The 17,869-nt window shown below is 41.4% G+C and overlaps 1 protein-coding gene across 1 annotated transcript in view; it reads right to left on the reverse strand.

Moving 5' to 3' along the window:
* The window catches only part of Eml4 (EMAP like 4), a 133,172-nt gene that overhangs the window by 11,734 nt on the left and 103,569 nt on the right, over positions 1–17,869 (reverse strand). Inside the window, 9 exon segments of the mRNA XM_028892467.2 lie at positions 2,479–2,576; positions 4,617–4,705; positions 8,773–8,840; positions 9,703–9,834; positions 9,917–10,042; positions 11,241–11,392; positions 14,645–14,780; positions 14,938–15,072; positions 17,327–17,422. Coding sequence (XP_028748300.1) covers positions 2,479–2,576; positions 4,617–4,705; positions 8,773–8,840; positions 9,703–9,834; positions 9,917–10,042; positions 11,241–11,392; positions 14,645–14,780; positions 14,938–15,072; positions 17,327–17,422 — 1,032 coding nt within the window.

The following is a 17,869-nucleotide window of genomic DNA, read 5'->3' on the forward strand; positions in this document are numbered from 1 at the left end:
CTTCTGGTCCCAAGCATTTTGAATAAAGGACATTCAATCTGCATATCATAAGCACAATAAATATCAGCCTCGTACCATGTGTGTTTATAAGACCTCTTTTATTTATTTATTTATTTTTTGTTTTTGGAGACAGGGTTTCTCTGCGTAGCTTTGCGCCTTTTCTGGAGCTCACTTGGTAGCCCAGGCTGGCCTCGAACTCACAAAGATTCACCTGGCTCTGCCTCCCAAGTGCTGGGATTAAAGGCGTGCGCCACCACTGCCCGCCCCAGCAAGACCTCTTTTATTATGCCACCCAAGTAAACTGTTTCATCAAGACTATGAAAGGGGCCGGGCGGTGGTGGCGCATGCCTTTAATCCCAGCACTCGGGAGGCAGAGCCAGGCGGATCTCTGTGAGTTCGAGGCCAGCCTGGTCTCCAAAGCGAGTACTAGGAAAGGCGCAAAGCTACACAGAGAAACCCTGTCTTGAAAAACCAAAAAAAAAAAAAAAAAAGACTATGAAAGGATTTGTGCCACCATACCAACTCATCACGTCATTTGCTAATTCTGAATAATTTCTAACATACGAACATATGAAAATCATATGCACATTTATTGAGTATTTCTATGCCTGGCACCAGCCTCGGGTCTTTATGTACATTCACCTCTTTTCTTTCGTGTGTGGTGTATGTATACATGTGAAGCCACAGGGGCACATGAAGTGTCTGCCTTGTCCCTTGAGACGGAAACAGGCTGGCAGCCAGTGAACCCCACCCCCAGCACTGGGTTACAGGCATGCACGTCCATGCCCAGCTTTCATGTGGGTGCAGCCAGTGAATCCACCCCCAGCACTGGGTTACAGGCATGCATGTCCATGCCCAGCTCTCATGTGGGGGCAGCCAGTGAATCCACCCCCAGCACTGGGTTACAGGCATGCATGTCCATGCCCAGCTCTCATGTGGGGGCAGGTAATCCAGTCAGTCCTCATGCTGGCACGGTAAACACTCACTCACTGAGCCACATCCTCAGCCCTACATTAGCTTCCTTTAATCCTGTGAAGTAGAAACTACTATTACCCATCCTTTACAGGTGAGGAAATTGAGGCAGAGGTTAGAGCAACCTGCTCAAGGTCATATTAGTGTGTAAGCAGTGCATAAAGTTCCGGCCGGAAGTTTGATCAGTTTGTCAGGAATCACCAAGCTACACTACCTACATGTCCTTCTCCTGTGTGGGACTGAACCTAAGGCCTCCGATGTGCCACCAAGTGCTCTACCACTGACTACAGCCCTCCTTCAGCTCCACCTGCCTTTCTTTTTCCTTTGGCTCTTGTTGTCCGAGTGCCCTGGCTGGCCTGTAACTTGCAATGATTCCTGCACCTCTGTCTCTTGAGTGCTGGGACTGGGATCACAGACATGTGCTACCATGCCTGGCAACTGTACTTCTTGAGGACAAAGGGACACATTTTCTAGATAGTCTTGGTGCCTAGGTCATTTCTCTAGTTTGAGGTGAGGTCCTACCAAACAGTAAGTATGTAGCTATTTAAAGAATTACAAATATCAGGAAATATGTTCTGCTAACTTCCTTAAATGCAGACATCTCTAAAGTTATTCCATTTTAGTGGCAGACAGGTGACACAGGACATTGTAGGGTATTGGGGATGGGCAGAAACATGGGACACTGAAATAAAAAGTTTCCCACAGCTCTAGGTGTGGTGACACATACCTTTAATCCCAGCACTCTGGACACAGAGGCAGGGCACATCTCTTGTGAGTTCGAGGAGAACCTGGTCTACGTAGTAAGTTCAAGGATAGTCAGGGGTATGCAGAAATATTTTTTTTTTTTTTTATCAAACAAACAGTTTCCCACAGAAATAGCTTGAACAAACTGCCTTAATACTAATTAAAGATAAATACTGAGCTCAAATGTAAGGGGATAGATACCTTTCCAGAACATACAGCTGTGTTCTACAGTTAGATAATTACAATTTTCTTTTTAAGAAACTTATTGAATTATGTGTGAATTATGTGTATGCGCACTGCCATAGAGGTCACAAACACTGGATCCCCTGGAGCTGGAGTTACAGGTGGTTGCCAGCAGCTCAATGTGGGTGCTGGCAACCAAACTCAGGTCCTCTGTAGAGCAGTACTCCTTCCCACTGAGGCACTCTCCAGGTCTCCCCCTCCTCTTTTTTGTGAGATAGGGTCTCATGTACCCTAGGGTGATGTCAAACTTACTATGTAGCTCGGGATGACCCTGAATACTGATCCTCCTGCCTCCATGTGCCAAGAGTATGCCGCCATAGCTAGTTTATGAGGTACTGGGGATCGAGGTAAGGGACCCATGCATTCTGGTACAGGTGACCTCAGTTTTCACAGATGAGAGTTTAAAGCAGTTAAAAGGAGAACATAACAGCTCCATCAATGTGAACATTTAATTCTCCTTTTAACAGAATACAATTCTCAATTACTTTGTAACTTAGGTTATTCTATTTTGCTACTTACAGTGCATTTTCCGTATCTGCTGTATTTTCTTGCATTTTCTGAGACTGTGTAGAGGTAAATAAAGTTGTCATGAGATCCTACAGCCAGGAGAGTACCATCTAGAATTAAAAATGAAAAAGTGCTGACTGCAAAAATGTCTTTATGTATCGCTATCTTATTGGTTCTATTAAAAAAAAGTTAAATCTCATCAATTTAAATGTTATTTGGCATTTTATTAACAAATCCAATCACTTAGCATCCCCTAAAATCAAATGGTAATCTAATCCAACATAGAATCCCTTCCTTGGAGATACTCTCTGGTCTGGTCCTTGTAGTCAGTGAAAGGCTGGGTTCAGAGCAATGTCCCTGCATTTATTGGTGGAAGCACAGTGTTAATGCAGCACGCTGAGCATGTACAGCTGCAGTGTTGGGTAAGTACATCTGATCTCACGAATTATAGGGTGGGTTGTTTAGGAAGGAATATACTGCATTCTCTAGTTCTGTGTTATCTTTGGTTGTACCTACCACTATGCTACGCAAATAACAACTAGTCAAACTCTACTGATCTTTTGATTTTAAATGCTACATTTTGTAGAGGTTGTTATTATGGCATTAAAAACTAATAAAAATAAAACAGGAAACTCTGCTGTTTCAAAATGACTCTTTTGGGGAAGTCAAGATGGGTCAGAAGGGAAAAGTACACACTGTTATGCTTGATGACCTGCGTTCCATCCTAAGAACCATATGGTGAAGGATAGACCCACCTTACAAAAGTTGTCCTCTGATACGTGTGCACATAAACACATGTAAAAAAAACCCAAACACCTAAAACAACAGAAATCACACTGACTCTTTCTAGGTTTTCACATCTTGCTGTACATACATTTTTCTCCAGAGTCTAGGCTTCCTTTGAAACAATGAAGAAGCAATCAAACGTCTTTTTTCTCTACTCTTAGTTCAACAGCTATGAGAACAGACTTTCTGGGCCAAGGATATAGCTCCTTGATGAAGTGTTTGCCTATCCATGCATGGAGGCCTGGTTTCAACCCTAGCACTACAAAGACAAAACCAGCCAACCCTCAATATTCAAATATAAGAAATCCCATGTATGCTTATCTACAATCCCAGTTCTTTCAAGAGGAAGGGAAATTTTGAGTTTCAGGCCAGCTTGGGAAAGACTATGCCCCAAAAAAGTTAGATTAACTCTAGAAGAGAATAATATGAATCAAACCACATAAATAACAACAAAAGTAATTTGAATATTGGGAAACCATTTTGAATAAAGTACAAAGAATTATTCAAAGCTGAATGAGTTATATAAAATTAATGAATTACTAAGTATTTTATCTAGCAACAACCAATGTAACTCAGAACATTGCTAACTAGAGTATTTGGATATTAGTGTGTATTCTGGCTATTTCTTCTACAATTTTTTGGCAACTCCAAGAACTGAGCCCTTAGCTCCATTCTCCACTGCTTATATCCTTTTATATACAAAGAAAAGGTTGCTAATTCGATGTAACATTCAGCTACTGAGGATATTTGTATACTGTGTGAAGATGTATTGCTGTGATTGGTTTAATAGAAAGTTGAATGGCCAATAGCTAGACAGAAGAGAATAGGTGGGACTTCCGGGGAGAGGGAGGAACTGGAGATGAATCTAGGCACGAGAGAGATGCCAGCCAGATACGGAGGGAGTTAAGACATACAGAACAGAAGGAAGGGAAAAAGCCATGTGGCTGAATGTAGATTACTAGAAACAGGCTAATTTGTTATAAGAGCTAGTTGGGAACAAGCCTAAGCTAAAGGCCAAGCTTTCATAATCAGTAAGTCTCAGTGTCATTATCTGGGGGCTGGCGGTCCCAGCGAGAAACTACTATTACATTCATCGTAATATATAAAGATCCTAGTGCAATGGTATGATTTGTTTGTGCTGTTTATAACTCCTATTGCAGCTGTCATGGTTCATTCTAAATGCATGCTTGCTTGATGGTTACCATGCTGTTTCATTTCTCAGGCTTCTTAAGTTTCCAGTAGTGGAATTTAGCCTGATGTTCAGGGGACACGTTACAACTCTTGAAAACAGAGAGGAGTGAACCTCATGAACAAGTAAACATGATTTCAGTGAGTGCATATCAAGAGGGGGGAGGGCTGCCCACCTACTGAGTAGCGCATCACGGAGAGCTGCTCATTCCCATCAGTGTGGATGGACACGAGATCTCTTGTTTCTGCATCCAGAACAAACCACCTGTTTAGGAAGGAAAGAAGGAAAAAATAAAAACTACCTTCAGATATTAACATTTACAGGAAAAAGTAGCTGACTTTTTCTACATTTTTTTTTTTCAGATTTTATTTTTTTTTTTATTTTTTTTATTTTTTTGGTTTTTTCGAGACAGGGTTTCTCTGTGTAGCTTTGCGCCTTTCCTGGAACTCACTTGGTAGCCCAGGCTGGCCTCAAACTCACAGAGATCCGCCTGCTCTGCCTCCCGAGTGCTGGGATTAAAGGCGTGCGCCACCAACGCCCGGCTTTATTTTTGTTTTATGTGCACTGGTGTTTTGCCTGCATGTATGTCTGTGTGAGGGTGTTGGATCCCTGGAACTAGAGTTACAGACAGGTGTGAGCTGCCATGTGGGTGCTGGGAATTGAACCCGGGTCCTCTGGAAGAGCAGCCAGTGCTCTTAATCACTGAGCCATCTCTTCGGCACCCTTTTTCTACATTTTAATTTAAAAAACTTCAGTATTAATCTTTTAATTATGCCTGTGCTTCTATGTTCTAATTAAGGTTGTATTTTAAAAAGCGCTGCTAGATAGACATGGGTCTAGTTGTGTTCTCATTTCTACTCCGGTACCTCTGTTAGGCACTGTTGAGACAGAAAAATAAAGTGACAGGGCCGAGGTTTTCCAAGGTCACATTAGCGCTGAGGAACAGCAGATAGGGCAATGGGCAGAGAAATGATGAAACGGTAACCCCAGGTTACCCAAGGACGCTCGGCAAACACCACAGGACTCACAGGAGGAAGTGAATGAGAGCGGGCACAGAAGAGTCAGTCAAGGGGGTGCACGGTGAAGTGAACACTGAGGGAGGTGAGGAGGAAGAGCAGCGGCGGAGCTAGGGAGGCAGGCAGGAACGCGGACACATTCGTGAATGAACTGTAGTAACTCTGTGAGGCAGGGACTGAAACTTCTAGGTAGCTAATTTAACTCATAAACTCTGTCATTTAATAGCCTCTACACACACGAGTTTAAAGGCCAATCAGGAGGAAGCTGGCACACTGAAGCCATATGGTCCATGTTTACTGAACATCCGTTGGTGCAGCTGACAGCGCCCACAGACTGTAGGTGTGTTTTGAACTGTTATTCATCAATCTTCAGGCTACCACTGTAAGCACTGAGAACCGCCTTTTCAAAAAGAGAACAAGATGACATCACAACTAAGACTAACTGGATCTTGAGATACAGAGTTACTGTGAACACTAGGCTTCAAGTTTTAACACTATTATCAAAACTTTATTATATCCTTATACATTTAAAATTATTAATTTTAAAGTTCGCAAACCCCTAAGACTGTTTCCAAGTCACTTTAATTTTTCTAGGAAAACGACACAAAATTGTTCTGTTTGGAAGCAACCTTAGCAGCAACAAAGCCCAGATCACGTTCCATGTAGAGAAACCTGCACTGCTGTAGACAGCAGCTACTGAAAAACAAAAGACACACTCTTGTGTATTTTTTCTATTTCTTTAAATACATAGCAGACTGATTCTTCTGTTTTTGGAATGGAACTTTATTTTGCATTTTAATTGTTCCTGTGTGTGGAAGTCCTGAGCTGACTCTCTAATGAGAAGGGTCTCTCACTGTACGCAGGAACTTGAAGACTGAGCCGTTCTAGCTGCCCAGCTTCTGTCTCCACATCTTGAGTGCTGGGATTAGAGGATGGATGCCATGCCTGCTTAACTCTTATGTGGATTCTGGGGACCCACACTCCAGCCATTACACTGAACATCAAAAGCATTACCCATTGAGTCCTCTCCCAAGCCTGGCAAATCCTTTTTAATAGTAAGTCAATAAATGACTTGTTAAAAGTATAGAATTGCTCTACAGATGTGCAGTGATACTGGGATGGTCGTTGGATTTCTGATGTTAGTATACCCACACAATGAAATACTATCTGGCCACAAAAAGGAATGAAGTATTATACATGACGTAATTCTTTCAAGGCTTATCACTTCAGGTGAAAGAGGCCCGTCTCCAAGGCATGCCTCTGTGATCCCATTTATATGAAATGTCTGGAACTGGCAAACCTATAGGAAAAGATTGATCAGCTGCCCATAGGTGAACAGGGCAGTAGGTGAGTATAGAAGAACTGCTGTTAATGGGTAAAGAATTTCTTTCTAGGCTAAGGAAAACAGTCCAATATTATACTACAGAGCTCTATAGATGTACTGAAGCCATTAGCTAACATGCTTAGGTGGATTTTATGGTAGTTTATATCTCAATAAAGCTACGCAGTGGTAGTTATGCCCACTTACTGCTGTGCACTCATCCTTCCCCTCAAAAGTGGTACAGCACAGGTTTTGGGCAGTTGTGGAGCACTTGTCTAGCACACAAGGCTCTGTCTGCATTCAATCCCAGGCACCACACACACCATACACTCTTCTAAAATGACACTCCTATAACTGATAATTTATTTGCTCTTGTGCTTATGTGTGGAGATACAGTATTCTGAAAATATCTTACTAGAATAGCTTGACCTCACAGCTGAGTTACTAATATACCTCAAAGTCACTTACGACTTAATACTGCTGTCACACTGGATGTTCAGCCCGTTTAATCTGCCTTGAAAAGAACAGTGTAACTTGCCTTGGATCTCCCATGTGATCAACTGAAGCTAATGCACAGCTTTAATCTTTGTCATGCTCTAGCCCAGAACAATACACGTGTCTGTATGTGTGTTAGGATAATCCTTTGCTGAGAACAGCAAACAGGATGCAAGTAGACTTATGCATTAATGTTTCATTCCTTCTTGGGTAATGTTTTCCTTCTGTGCTGTAAAATACATACAGAGCAAAAGCCCTTTGTTAGGGATGGACACAGGGACAGATAAAACAGACATCAGGCAGGCACGGGGACACAGATTCAGACTCATACAACAGACTGTTTACAGCTGGCCAGAACCCATAAGCTAGAGGGAGAAGGAAGACATAGGGAGAGAAATGGAGGACTCAGACTCAGGCTTGCTCCTGGTTCAATTACTCCAAGAGAAATGCTTTGATTTCATTTCTTAATGCAACACTAATGCATATTGGTGACTGAGTCACTAATGCACTTATTACTTGGTGACATGATGCAGAAATCTACTAACGGACACAGACACATCTTTAAACATTTCACCAGTCATTTTTCTGGCTCATGCACAATTTGGGCATGTTTTACAATAAACCAGTTCTTAGCCCTGAATGTGACTTTCCCCCCAGGTTAAAAGAGAAGTAAGTGATTGTGCTCTGAATGGCTAAAATACAGTTTTAGACATCAGAGTTACGTGCTCACAAGGAGCAAAGGAAAGAATCAAAACAAATGGAAGGCCCATGAATCAAAAGCACACAAACAGGTGTGAAACCCGACAGAGTTCTATCTACAACAAGCAAGGCAAACTGCACCTGCCCTAGGTTCTAAGCAGTCTCCAACTCCACAGCAGACTAACTACCAATACTACATCTGCAGTTATTTATTACAGCCCTCTCATTCAAGTGCTTTCTACTCACAACTCCAAGAAGTAATAATCACCTTAACTTTAGTGTAAGTCACCAAGACAGTGTTTCATGGCTTCGTAAATATTAGAAAGTAATTTCAGTGGGTTTCAACCAGATCATTTTTTTTAAACATCTGTGTGTGGGGGTGGGTGATTAGGGGGGAATGCACGTGCCATGGCATGCACTTGGATGTCAGAGGACAACTTTCAGGAGTTGGTTCTTTTGATTCCAGGGACTGAACATGTGCCGTCAGGGTTGGTGGCAAGCACCTTACCTGCTGAGTCATTACCTGATTACCTAGCTGATCAATCAGAAACATTTAAAAACTAGGGTTGTGTGTGAGGATGTATTTGACACCCACATATCCTTTCATTCAAACTGTGTACTTGTTATTTTCAAACGCATCTAGACTTACACTTCATTCAGTGCTCAGTAAAGGGTGACTGAGTACACACAAGGGTATTAAGTGTGTTATATATGAGATAAATTTCCCAGATGAGAGCGAAAACACTCAATAATTCAAACATCCCACAACTTCAGATCACTCAGCTCACCAAAGACCTTACCTGCCTGAGTGTGTTCCGATGGCCACCACTGTACCGCTTGGATGAAAATCTGCACAGTGTCCTGGTTCCTAGAGGAGAAAAGGACAGTCATTGAGGGTTTGGTGGTTTGAATAGGTATGGCCCCACAGAATCATGTGTTTGAGTGCTTGGCCAATAGGGAGTGGCACTATTAGGAGGTGTGGCCTTGTTGGAGGAAGTATGTCACTATGGGGGTGGGTTTTGCGGTCTCATATGCTCAAGCTACACCCAGTGTGGAACATAGTTCACTTTCTATTGCCTGTGGATCAAGATATAGAACTCTCAGCTCTTTCTCCAGCGCCATGTCCCACCATGCTGATAATGGACTAAACCTCTGAAACTGTAAGCCAGTCCCAATTAAATGTTATTCTTTCTAAGAGTTGCCATGGTCACGGTGTCTATTCATAGCAATAGAGCACTAAGGCAGAGGGTACAGGAGAAAGACTTTCTATATCTAAGGGAACTGTGAAAAAACATCTTTCTAAATAACTTGTTTCCTATAAACATGAAATTCTGGTCAGCTTCACTGTAAGCCAATGAGAAATACTATGTAGATACAACTAGAAAAGGAACTTTGGGACTGATTGGCAAAGGGAAAAGATAATTGGCTTGTGGCCAGTGGAACCATATGGGTAAAACCAAATCCGTTAAGAAATATATGCTGGGTGGTGACGGTACATGATTTTAATCCCAGGACTGGAAGGGCAGAGGCAGAGAAAAACTGGGAGTGTACATGGCGATCTTGCTTCTTCAACACAGATTCACATTGTAACTCGAGACCAAACATTTCCCTCTTACTCTCAGCCCCTTCACCAAACCACAAACACAAATTTCAATCAATGCTGAATCCTGTTTCCTTTGCTGCTTTCAACTGCCAGTGGGAGGAATCTGCACGGGGAATGACCCACTCACATCCACAAGCCTGGTCCATTCCAGCCTGTGCTCCACGGAGTTCCACATGCACACCTGCCTGTCCTGAGCACATGTCAAGAGCAAGTCTTTGAAGGGATGTGTTGCGAGGCCCCAGAGTTCATCTGTATGACCCTGAAAATGAAAAACTTTGACATAAGAACCAAAAGGTGCCACCAAAAATTACTGCAGAAACTGCTGGCCTCACATAGCTTACCTGCACTTCTATTTGGAAGCCATCGTTAAATGTGCCCCGTAAAATGAAGTTTCGTGATGTACCTACTAAAAATTGTTCTGCCTTTCCTTCAGCAACAGCCCTAATTGTGCCGTACTGATCAGGAACCTGGAACAAATGAATGTGCAAAGTTACCATAAACAGAGTAACATTCAATAATGACCACCTGAATAGTGCTGTGCTCACAGCTGTATGCAGTTACCGGGTAATAAAAACAGACTCTAAATCTGAAACAGTGCGCTAGTCTCATCATATTGTAATTTAATGTTCAATTACATCTTATTACATAGAAGTTGTAATGTATTATTATCAACATTCTTTGCCTCATTTATAGTAATTATCTTTGCAGTACAGGGTCTCCCACATACTACACAAGCCTCTCACAGTGATCTCATTTCTAGCCCGCTTCAGTAAAATTTAGATTTATATTCTGTATGATTCCAAGAGTTAAGGGTTACAAGTGTGGGGGAAGAGGAGTAAATTCTATTGGAGCTCATGAAGTATATGGCTTGGGTTTTGTTTTATGTTCTTCTGGGTAGTCATTCTTGGTTGTCACAAGGACTAAAACAGAAAAATCTCAGTAAATCAAAAAAAACAGCTGGCCTTTTTATCTGTAGACTCTGCAACCAAGGACTAAATCAACTATGGGTAGGAAATACTGGAGTGAAAAAAACCTATCTGTACTGAATATGCACCACCACCCCTCATTAGCTCCTCAACAACTCAGTAAAACATTTTGATAACATTCACACTGCATCAGACACAGTAAGCAATATATAGATGATTAAAGTGTACACAGAAATACTGGACTGCATTATGTAAGGGACTCGAGCACCCACAGCTTTCTAGAATCCACAGGAGATCAGAAACTACTCCCTTATACATATGAGAGGATGACTGCATTGTCAAGTATTTGAAAGGCCACTCATAGACTTCTCTCTGAGATCTGTTTCACTTACGCACTATGTGGTATCATCTCAGTGACCTTTACACCACTGACTACAGAATGACTCTGATATGTGCATATCATGAAGGGCTCCAAGATGCCTCTGCTCACAGTGTCTGCCTAGCCTATGTCAGGCCCTGAGTTCAGTGGCTTGCACTGCAAAATGAACAATAAAGCCCCAAACTCCAAATGGCTTTGTTTAAAAGAGATTACTCTGTGCTGTAACAAACTCTGCTCTGGGGAAAGGGAAGGAATGGTAAGAACATGGATCAGTTTCCCAGAAAAGCTATCTCAAAATGGGACAGAGGGCACGAGCAGAGGGTCTACTACTTTAAGATTGTTAGCATTTGTCAGCCTTACCTCGATTTCTCTCTCAGGGTTCAGATCATGATCCCACAGAATTATTTTTCTGTCTTTCCCTCCTCCAGTTAATAGCATCCCGTTTCGCATCTGACAAAGTGTAAACACACTGCCATCGTGAGCTTTGATTTGTCTGCTGATCTGATAGACACCTGATACAGTAATGGGAAAATAAAAATACTAGTTATAACATGATGTATTAAGACTTTAGTGTCTTTCTGGAAAAAAGCTTCAGCAGAGCCACAGGGTGAATACTCAAGACGTCCACAGCTTCATAATCAAAAGCCAATCCTCAGCAAGTTATTGAAACATGGCATGTGGAGAAGCTTAAGACTGAAAAGAGTCCTTCCCATTTACATCGATGTTTCTGTGCTCTAACATTACTTTCTTACAGAAAAGTAAGCTGCTAAAATAGTGATGACTACGGGGAAAAAGGGCATCATCAAGTGAGAGGTCTGTGCACTGTGAGGGTGTGCCACTCTTCTGACTCAGCAAGGGCACAAGCACCAGCATCTAAGAATGAAGCTGTGACCAGGACCCACGGCTCCCACCTCAATGTCCCTGGAGCTTTGCAAAAAAAAAAAAAAAAAAAAAGCCTTTGTTAGCTCAGTACATAACAATCACTAATAAACACTGGGTTACTCCTTTTAATCTGTTGAGAAACAAGGGCTAGAATGAAATTATACCACCCAAACCTCATCCAGATAATGCCCATAGTGCTGATTCAGAGGTCTCTAGCACCAAGTGAGGCCAGTGAAGTAAGAGCGCAGCTTTTGGAAGAGAATGCCTTCAAGAATTAGTTACCACGTTCACAATGGAAGCCAGGGCCCTGTTTAAAAATGACTCAAGTCAACAAATAGCCTTAGATCTTGTGGGAAAACGGAGAATAAAAGTTTTAAAAACCATTCATTTTCTAAAATTAAATAGCAACTGATGAATGGATAAGCAAAACATGGGTATGCCTATATAACTGAATATTATGTCAAAAAAGGAGGTAATAAAACATGCCCTAACACAATGAACCTGGAAAACATGTTAAGTAAAAGAAGCCAGTTATAGTCAGGCATGGGAGTATATATCTATCATCCCAGGACAGAGCTGCTGAGTTTGAGGTCAGCCTGGGCTACACAGTGCATTCTGGACCAGTCTGGGCTACATAGTTTTTAAACATTTGTGTTTAAAAACAAAAAACAAACAAACAAAAAAAAGAGACTGACTAGCTCTACAAAGTCACACATTTCACTCTATTCCAATAAATTCCCCAGACTAGAGATACCCAGACAGACAAGAGTGGCCGCTGATTGGTGCAGGGCTCCTTTTTGGGAGATGACCACAGGTGCCAAACTCTGGATCTAGTCAACGTTCCTGAGTGTACTCATTAAAGGAGCACACTCTACGCCATGAGAACTATGCGTCAAGGCTCTTACTCAAATGATTGTTAACTCATTTTTCTGCTGGACCTGTCAATAAGTTTGTAAAATTTGATAAAATGAACAAGGCTTTGGCATTCTTAAAAAAAATGTTTAGCCAGAGCTGATTCTGAAAACTGTTCTCAGTGTATTAGTGATACAAATATGTAAGTGGATGGCATGCCCAGAGAAAAACAAGGACTGTCTACTTGGATCAACTGCCTCTACCTAAAAGAACTTCACAATATGTTCAGTGGATGTCTGTCCTCACAATTTATCTATCTTTGCTCTCATTGCATCTAGGTACCTAGAGAGACAGCGCACCTGAAAAATGTGAATTTTCTGAGCACTGCTGACTCCTTTAGATCAGCAACAGAGAAAGAGAGTGAACGCTGTGAGCAGCCACACATCTTAGGTCTCCTTCCTTGTATGTGCAGTCTGAAAGCACCGCATAAGAAATTACAAAAATAGCCAGACACGATGGCTGTGCATGCCTTTAGTCCCAGCACCAGGGAGGCAGAGGCAGGAGGATCTAGAGTTCAAGGCCAGCCTGGTCTACAGAATGAGTTCCAGGACAGCCAGGGCTACACAGAGAAACCCTGTCTTGAAATAATAGAGAGAGAGAAAGGGAAAAGGAGAGGGGAGGGGGAGGGGGAGGGAGAGAGACTGATTACAAAAATAGCTGGGCATGATAGTGCATACTTTCACTCCCTGCATTTGGAAGGTAGAGGCCATGGATCCCCATGTGAGACCCTTTCTGTTTTTTTTTTTTTTTTTTTTTTTTTTTTTTTTTTTTTTTTTTTTTTTTTTTTTTTTTTTGGTTTTTTCGAGACAGGGTTTCTCTGTGTAGCTTTGCACCTTTCCTGGAACTCACTCTGTAGCCCAGGCTGGCCTCGAACTCACAGAGATCCACCTGGCTCTGCCTCCCAAGTGCTGGGATTAAAGGCGTGCGCCACCACCGCCCGGCCCAGCCTCCCTATTTCTAAACACATCAAAAGGCCTCCCCACACATGTATGATCCTCTCAAAAGGATGGATGTTAGAAGACAGAAAGCAGAACAGCTGCTTCAAGAGACAAAAACCTTCACACTGTGACCGACTGACTCACTTCCTTTCATGCTGAGAATGTTGTTGTCACAAAGCCCAAATAATAACTACGTTAAAATTGTTCAGTGTTTCAAATTCAAGCAAACTCTAAGTTTCTTTTATAAACAAGACACTACACTTAACAATCTCTCTCTTATGGACCTGCATTTTTGATGGTCTAGTTTAGATCAAATATTTAAAATATTTGCTGAGAAAAATTGCTCTTTGAGTTTAAAAACTTTCCGTCTAGGTCTAATTCTCCAGCCACTCGACCCAAGCTCCCGAGCAGGCCCTTCCATTTAGTTAATCTCTAGGAGAGCAGTTTCCCTCCCTGACAATGAAGACACCTAGAGGGCTTTCTCACTTCTCAGGAGCCGGACAGACGAAAGAGGGATGCACATTTTAAAGCCTTTTCCGTGTGTGTGTGTGTGTGTGTGTGTGTGTGTGTGTGTGTGTGTGTGTGTGTGTGTCCACGCAGGCTCAAATGTGTGGAAAGAACAGTAGGGCTGCTCCTAGCAGGGCTGGGAAGAGGGCTACAGTTAGGAACAGAGAAGGGAACAAAACGCTGGGTTATTTGTTCATTTCCCCCTTTCCCTGTGTCCTACTTGAAAGTGTGACCAGGCATTCTGCTCAGATAGCCGAGTACTGGCCCAGGGGAGAGCAAACCTTTACATTTTAAATCAGTAGGTACCATGTGTGCTTGTGAGTGCTCACTCTCTCTCATATTACACTTCTGGAGGGAAAAGTTCTCTATCATATGCAGATTATATATGCCTAACACACAGTTTCATTAGAAAGGATCTCATCAACAGGTATGCTGGCAATGCTCACATTACTCTAGTGTGGACTTTCTCTCCTGGTCAGGTAAGGGTGAGAATTATGCAGTGCAATTAACAAAGGAATAATATACCTTTAGGTCCTTTCCCAGGTGGGGGCTCTACGGTAGTTTTGCTCCAGATAAGCAGGATTCCACCTGAGTCTCCAGTGAGGACATCTCCATTCCCCAAGAATGCTAAACACTGAACGAATTTTGGTTTTTCATATTTCTACAATAAAATGAGAATTTTCAGTTTTCTCTTTGGCCTGGTGATTTTATGCTTATCTAACAACAAGAAAAGATTAGCATCATTCATTCATACACACACACACACACACACACACACACACACACATCCAATGATGTTACAACATTTTGATCCTTACCCCAAAAATTCCCTGTTTTCTTGTTAGTGAATTGCCACTCCAGGTCCAGAAAAAAATATGAGATTTACCACATGTTATTATAGTATTTGCATCTGTTGGGTGGAATTCCACAGCCAAAACAACTTCATTTGTTGTCTGTGAAAAAAATGACACTTTTAGAGAAATACATATTCTTTCTGCTATCAAAATTCAATTATAGTTCCTTACAAAGACAGGGAAAATATTTTAGGAAATGCTTTTTCTTCTAAGATTTATTTTCCTAAATTCCCCATCCCCCAAGACAGGGTTTCTCTATGTAGCCCTAGCTGTCCTGGAACTCACTCTGTAGACCAGGCTGGCCTCGAACTCAAGCCTCTGCCTCATGAGCACTAGGATTAAAGGCATGTGCCACCACTACCTGGCTTCCTAAAAAAATTTTTTAAGAACAGACTTCTAGAATCAAGACTTAAATTTGATGTCCTTATACCATTCTATCAATTCTTATGCTGTTTATTTTTAAGAAGTCTGTAAAAGAATTCCAGCACACTTCTAACCTATTTGGGAAAGCACACTCCAACTGTACGATGCAAGTGCAATGTCTATTGTCTTAAAGCGCATACAGCAGAGCCAGAAACAGACCAGGCCCCTTTCTAGTTACCTCACTTCTGCCTGCAAGGAGGAAATCAAAGCACAGGAGCTGTTCCACTTCAATGGAGTTGCAAGTGGTGTTCTCTTTCCTTGTTTACAGTATTTTTCTTTCTTTCTTTCTTTCTTTCTTTCTTTCTTTCTTTCTTTCTTTCTTTCTTTCTTTCTTTCTTTTTTTTTTTTTTTTTTTTTTTTTTTTTTTTTTTTTTTTTTTTTTTTTTTTTTTTTTTTTTTTTTTTTTTTTTTTTTTTTTTTTTTTTTTTTTTTTTTTTTTTTTCTTTCTTTTTTCTTTCTTTTCTTTTTTTTTTTTTTCAAGACAGGGTTTCTCTGTGTAGCTTTGCGCCTTTTCCCGGAACTCACTTGGTAGCCCAGGCTAGCCTCGAACTCACAGAGATCCGCCTGGCTCTGCCTCCCAAGTGCTGGGATTAAAGGCGTGCGCCACCACTGCCCGGCCAGTATTTTTCAATATTGTATTTGTGAGATCCACTGATGGTCAGTCAGTACTAAATGCTATAAAATAGTCCTTGGAAAAGGGGGATAAAGGATGACATCTTCTGCATCTGGGACTAGGGTAGTTCCTTTTTTTTTTTTTTAAACAGTTACTGTAAACAGCACTGTAATCTGCACTCTAGTGAGTGTATCAGTCTATTTACATTGGGTTTATACTCTGGAGAAAACCAGGCTTGGTCAGCAAGCAGGTCTATGTTCAGCCCTAAGAGGCAAGGCCAAACAGTTTTCCAAAATGGCTATACCAAGTCACCCACGCAGCAGCAGCTCCACACTGAACTTTAAACTTACACAAAGTATAGTTATTATCAGGCACTCAGGTCTTTATGACTTAAGCAGAGAGAGCCCCCTGTTAGAATGCTGTAAGGTCAATACACAGGGAGAAAAATGGTGGAGAGAAGGCCAGGGATCTAGTCCTAGAACCAAGTCATTCCTGGCAAAATGCCTCTGTTCTTTTATACAAAGGCTTCCCTTTCTGCCCTAAATAGGAATAAATATCCTGAAGTTAAGCTTTACTTACTTTACAATTAGCTATTCTGGAAATGGACATTTAGGAGAATTTGGGGAATCTGAATGAGAAAGAAATGGAAGAGACAAGTATGAAACTCCGGTGTCTCAGATGAATACGGCGTCCACATTGGGAGGCAATATTGGATTCATAGATGATGTCTGGGAAGACTGGGCTGAAGGTACACAGTCAGACTCTGCAATAGAGCTCTGTACTAGCAACAAATCCTGGAAGGGTAACCCAGCCCTCACCTGGTAGATCTTACTACAAAAGAGGAAGATCTACATATTTCAGGGATTGCACTATCCTCTAGCACTTAGAAATTCTACAATCCCTCTAAATGCTACAGCACTTCCTATAGTCATTATATAAAACCCTGTGTTTTTATATGTGACCTTCAGTCATATATAAAAGAATGTTCTTAAGTAAAACTTTCTTCTACATGCTAAAACCTTAGAGGCTGACTGAAATGTCAAGTTCACTAATAGGTAGTAGCCAGGCAGAGTGCTCAGTCCATCTACTATAAATATTTCAGTAGCATGGTGTTTTCTGAAATATGAAACTGCTCCAAGTCGACTATTTTATCTAACTATAGTGTTAGATAAAATATCACAGATTCCTAATAAATTGGAAAAACTGATAAGAACTGTGAGTTTATTCTTATAATCTGGATACGCATATACTATAAATCCAAATATCTGTCAAATAATGGACTCTAAAAGACAATATCCAAAACTTATTTTGATTTACCTTTATCTCTGCTACTTTTGATTTTTTCTGCCAGTCCCACACAGTAAGCATATGTTCATTGGAGTCATCAATAACACATAAATGAGCACCTGAATCCTAAATAAAAGTAAATTTGAAGAAAAAAAGGCCATTATTATAAACTACTACTAGTGAGATAATGAAAAATTTTAAACTCCTCCGAGACACAACTGAATGTACTAGTTACAAAAAACATGCTGTTTTATAAATACAGACATTCCTTGACTTTTTTCTTCTATCTGGTTTCGCTCCGGAGCCGATATCCACTTGCCAGTTGGACACTGGCCACCATCAGGCCACAGCCACTGGTTCTGAGGCTCTCCTAGTCCTCCACACTGTCTTAGGCTTACTTCTTGCTGTTAGAAAACACATTTCTCCATGCAGAAGAAATAGAAGTAATTCCATGTACTTTCGACTGGTGAATTTTTGATAGTTTTTTGTTTGTTTGTTTTTTGAGACAGGGTTTCTCTGTGTAGTTTTGGTGCCTCTCCTGGATCTCGCTCTGTAGACCAGGCTGCCCTTGAA

This window comes from Peromyscus leucopus, chromosome 22 (assembly GCF_004664715.2).
Source record: "Peromyscus leucopus breed LL Stock chromosome 22, UCI_PerLeu_2.1, whole genome shotgun sequence".
Taxonomy (NCBI): Eukaryota; Metazoa; Chordata; class Mammalia; order Rodentia; family Cricetidae; genus Peromyscus; species Peromyscus leucopus.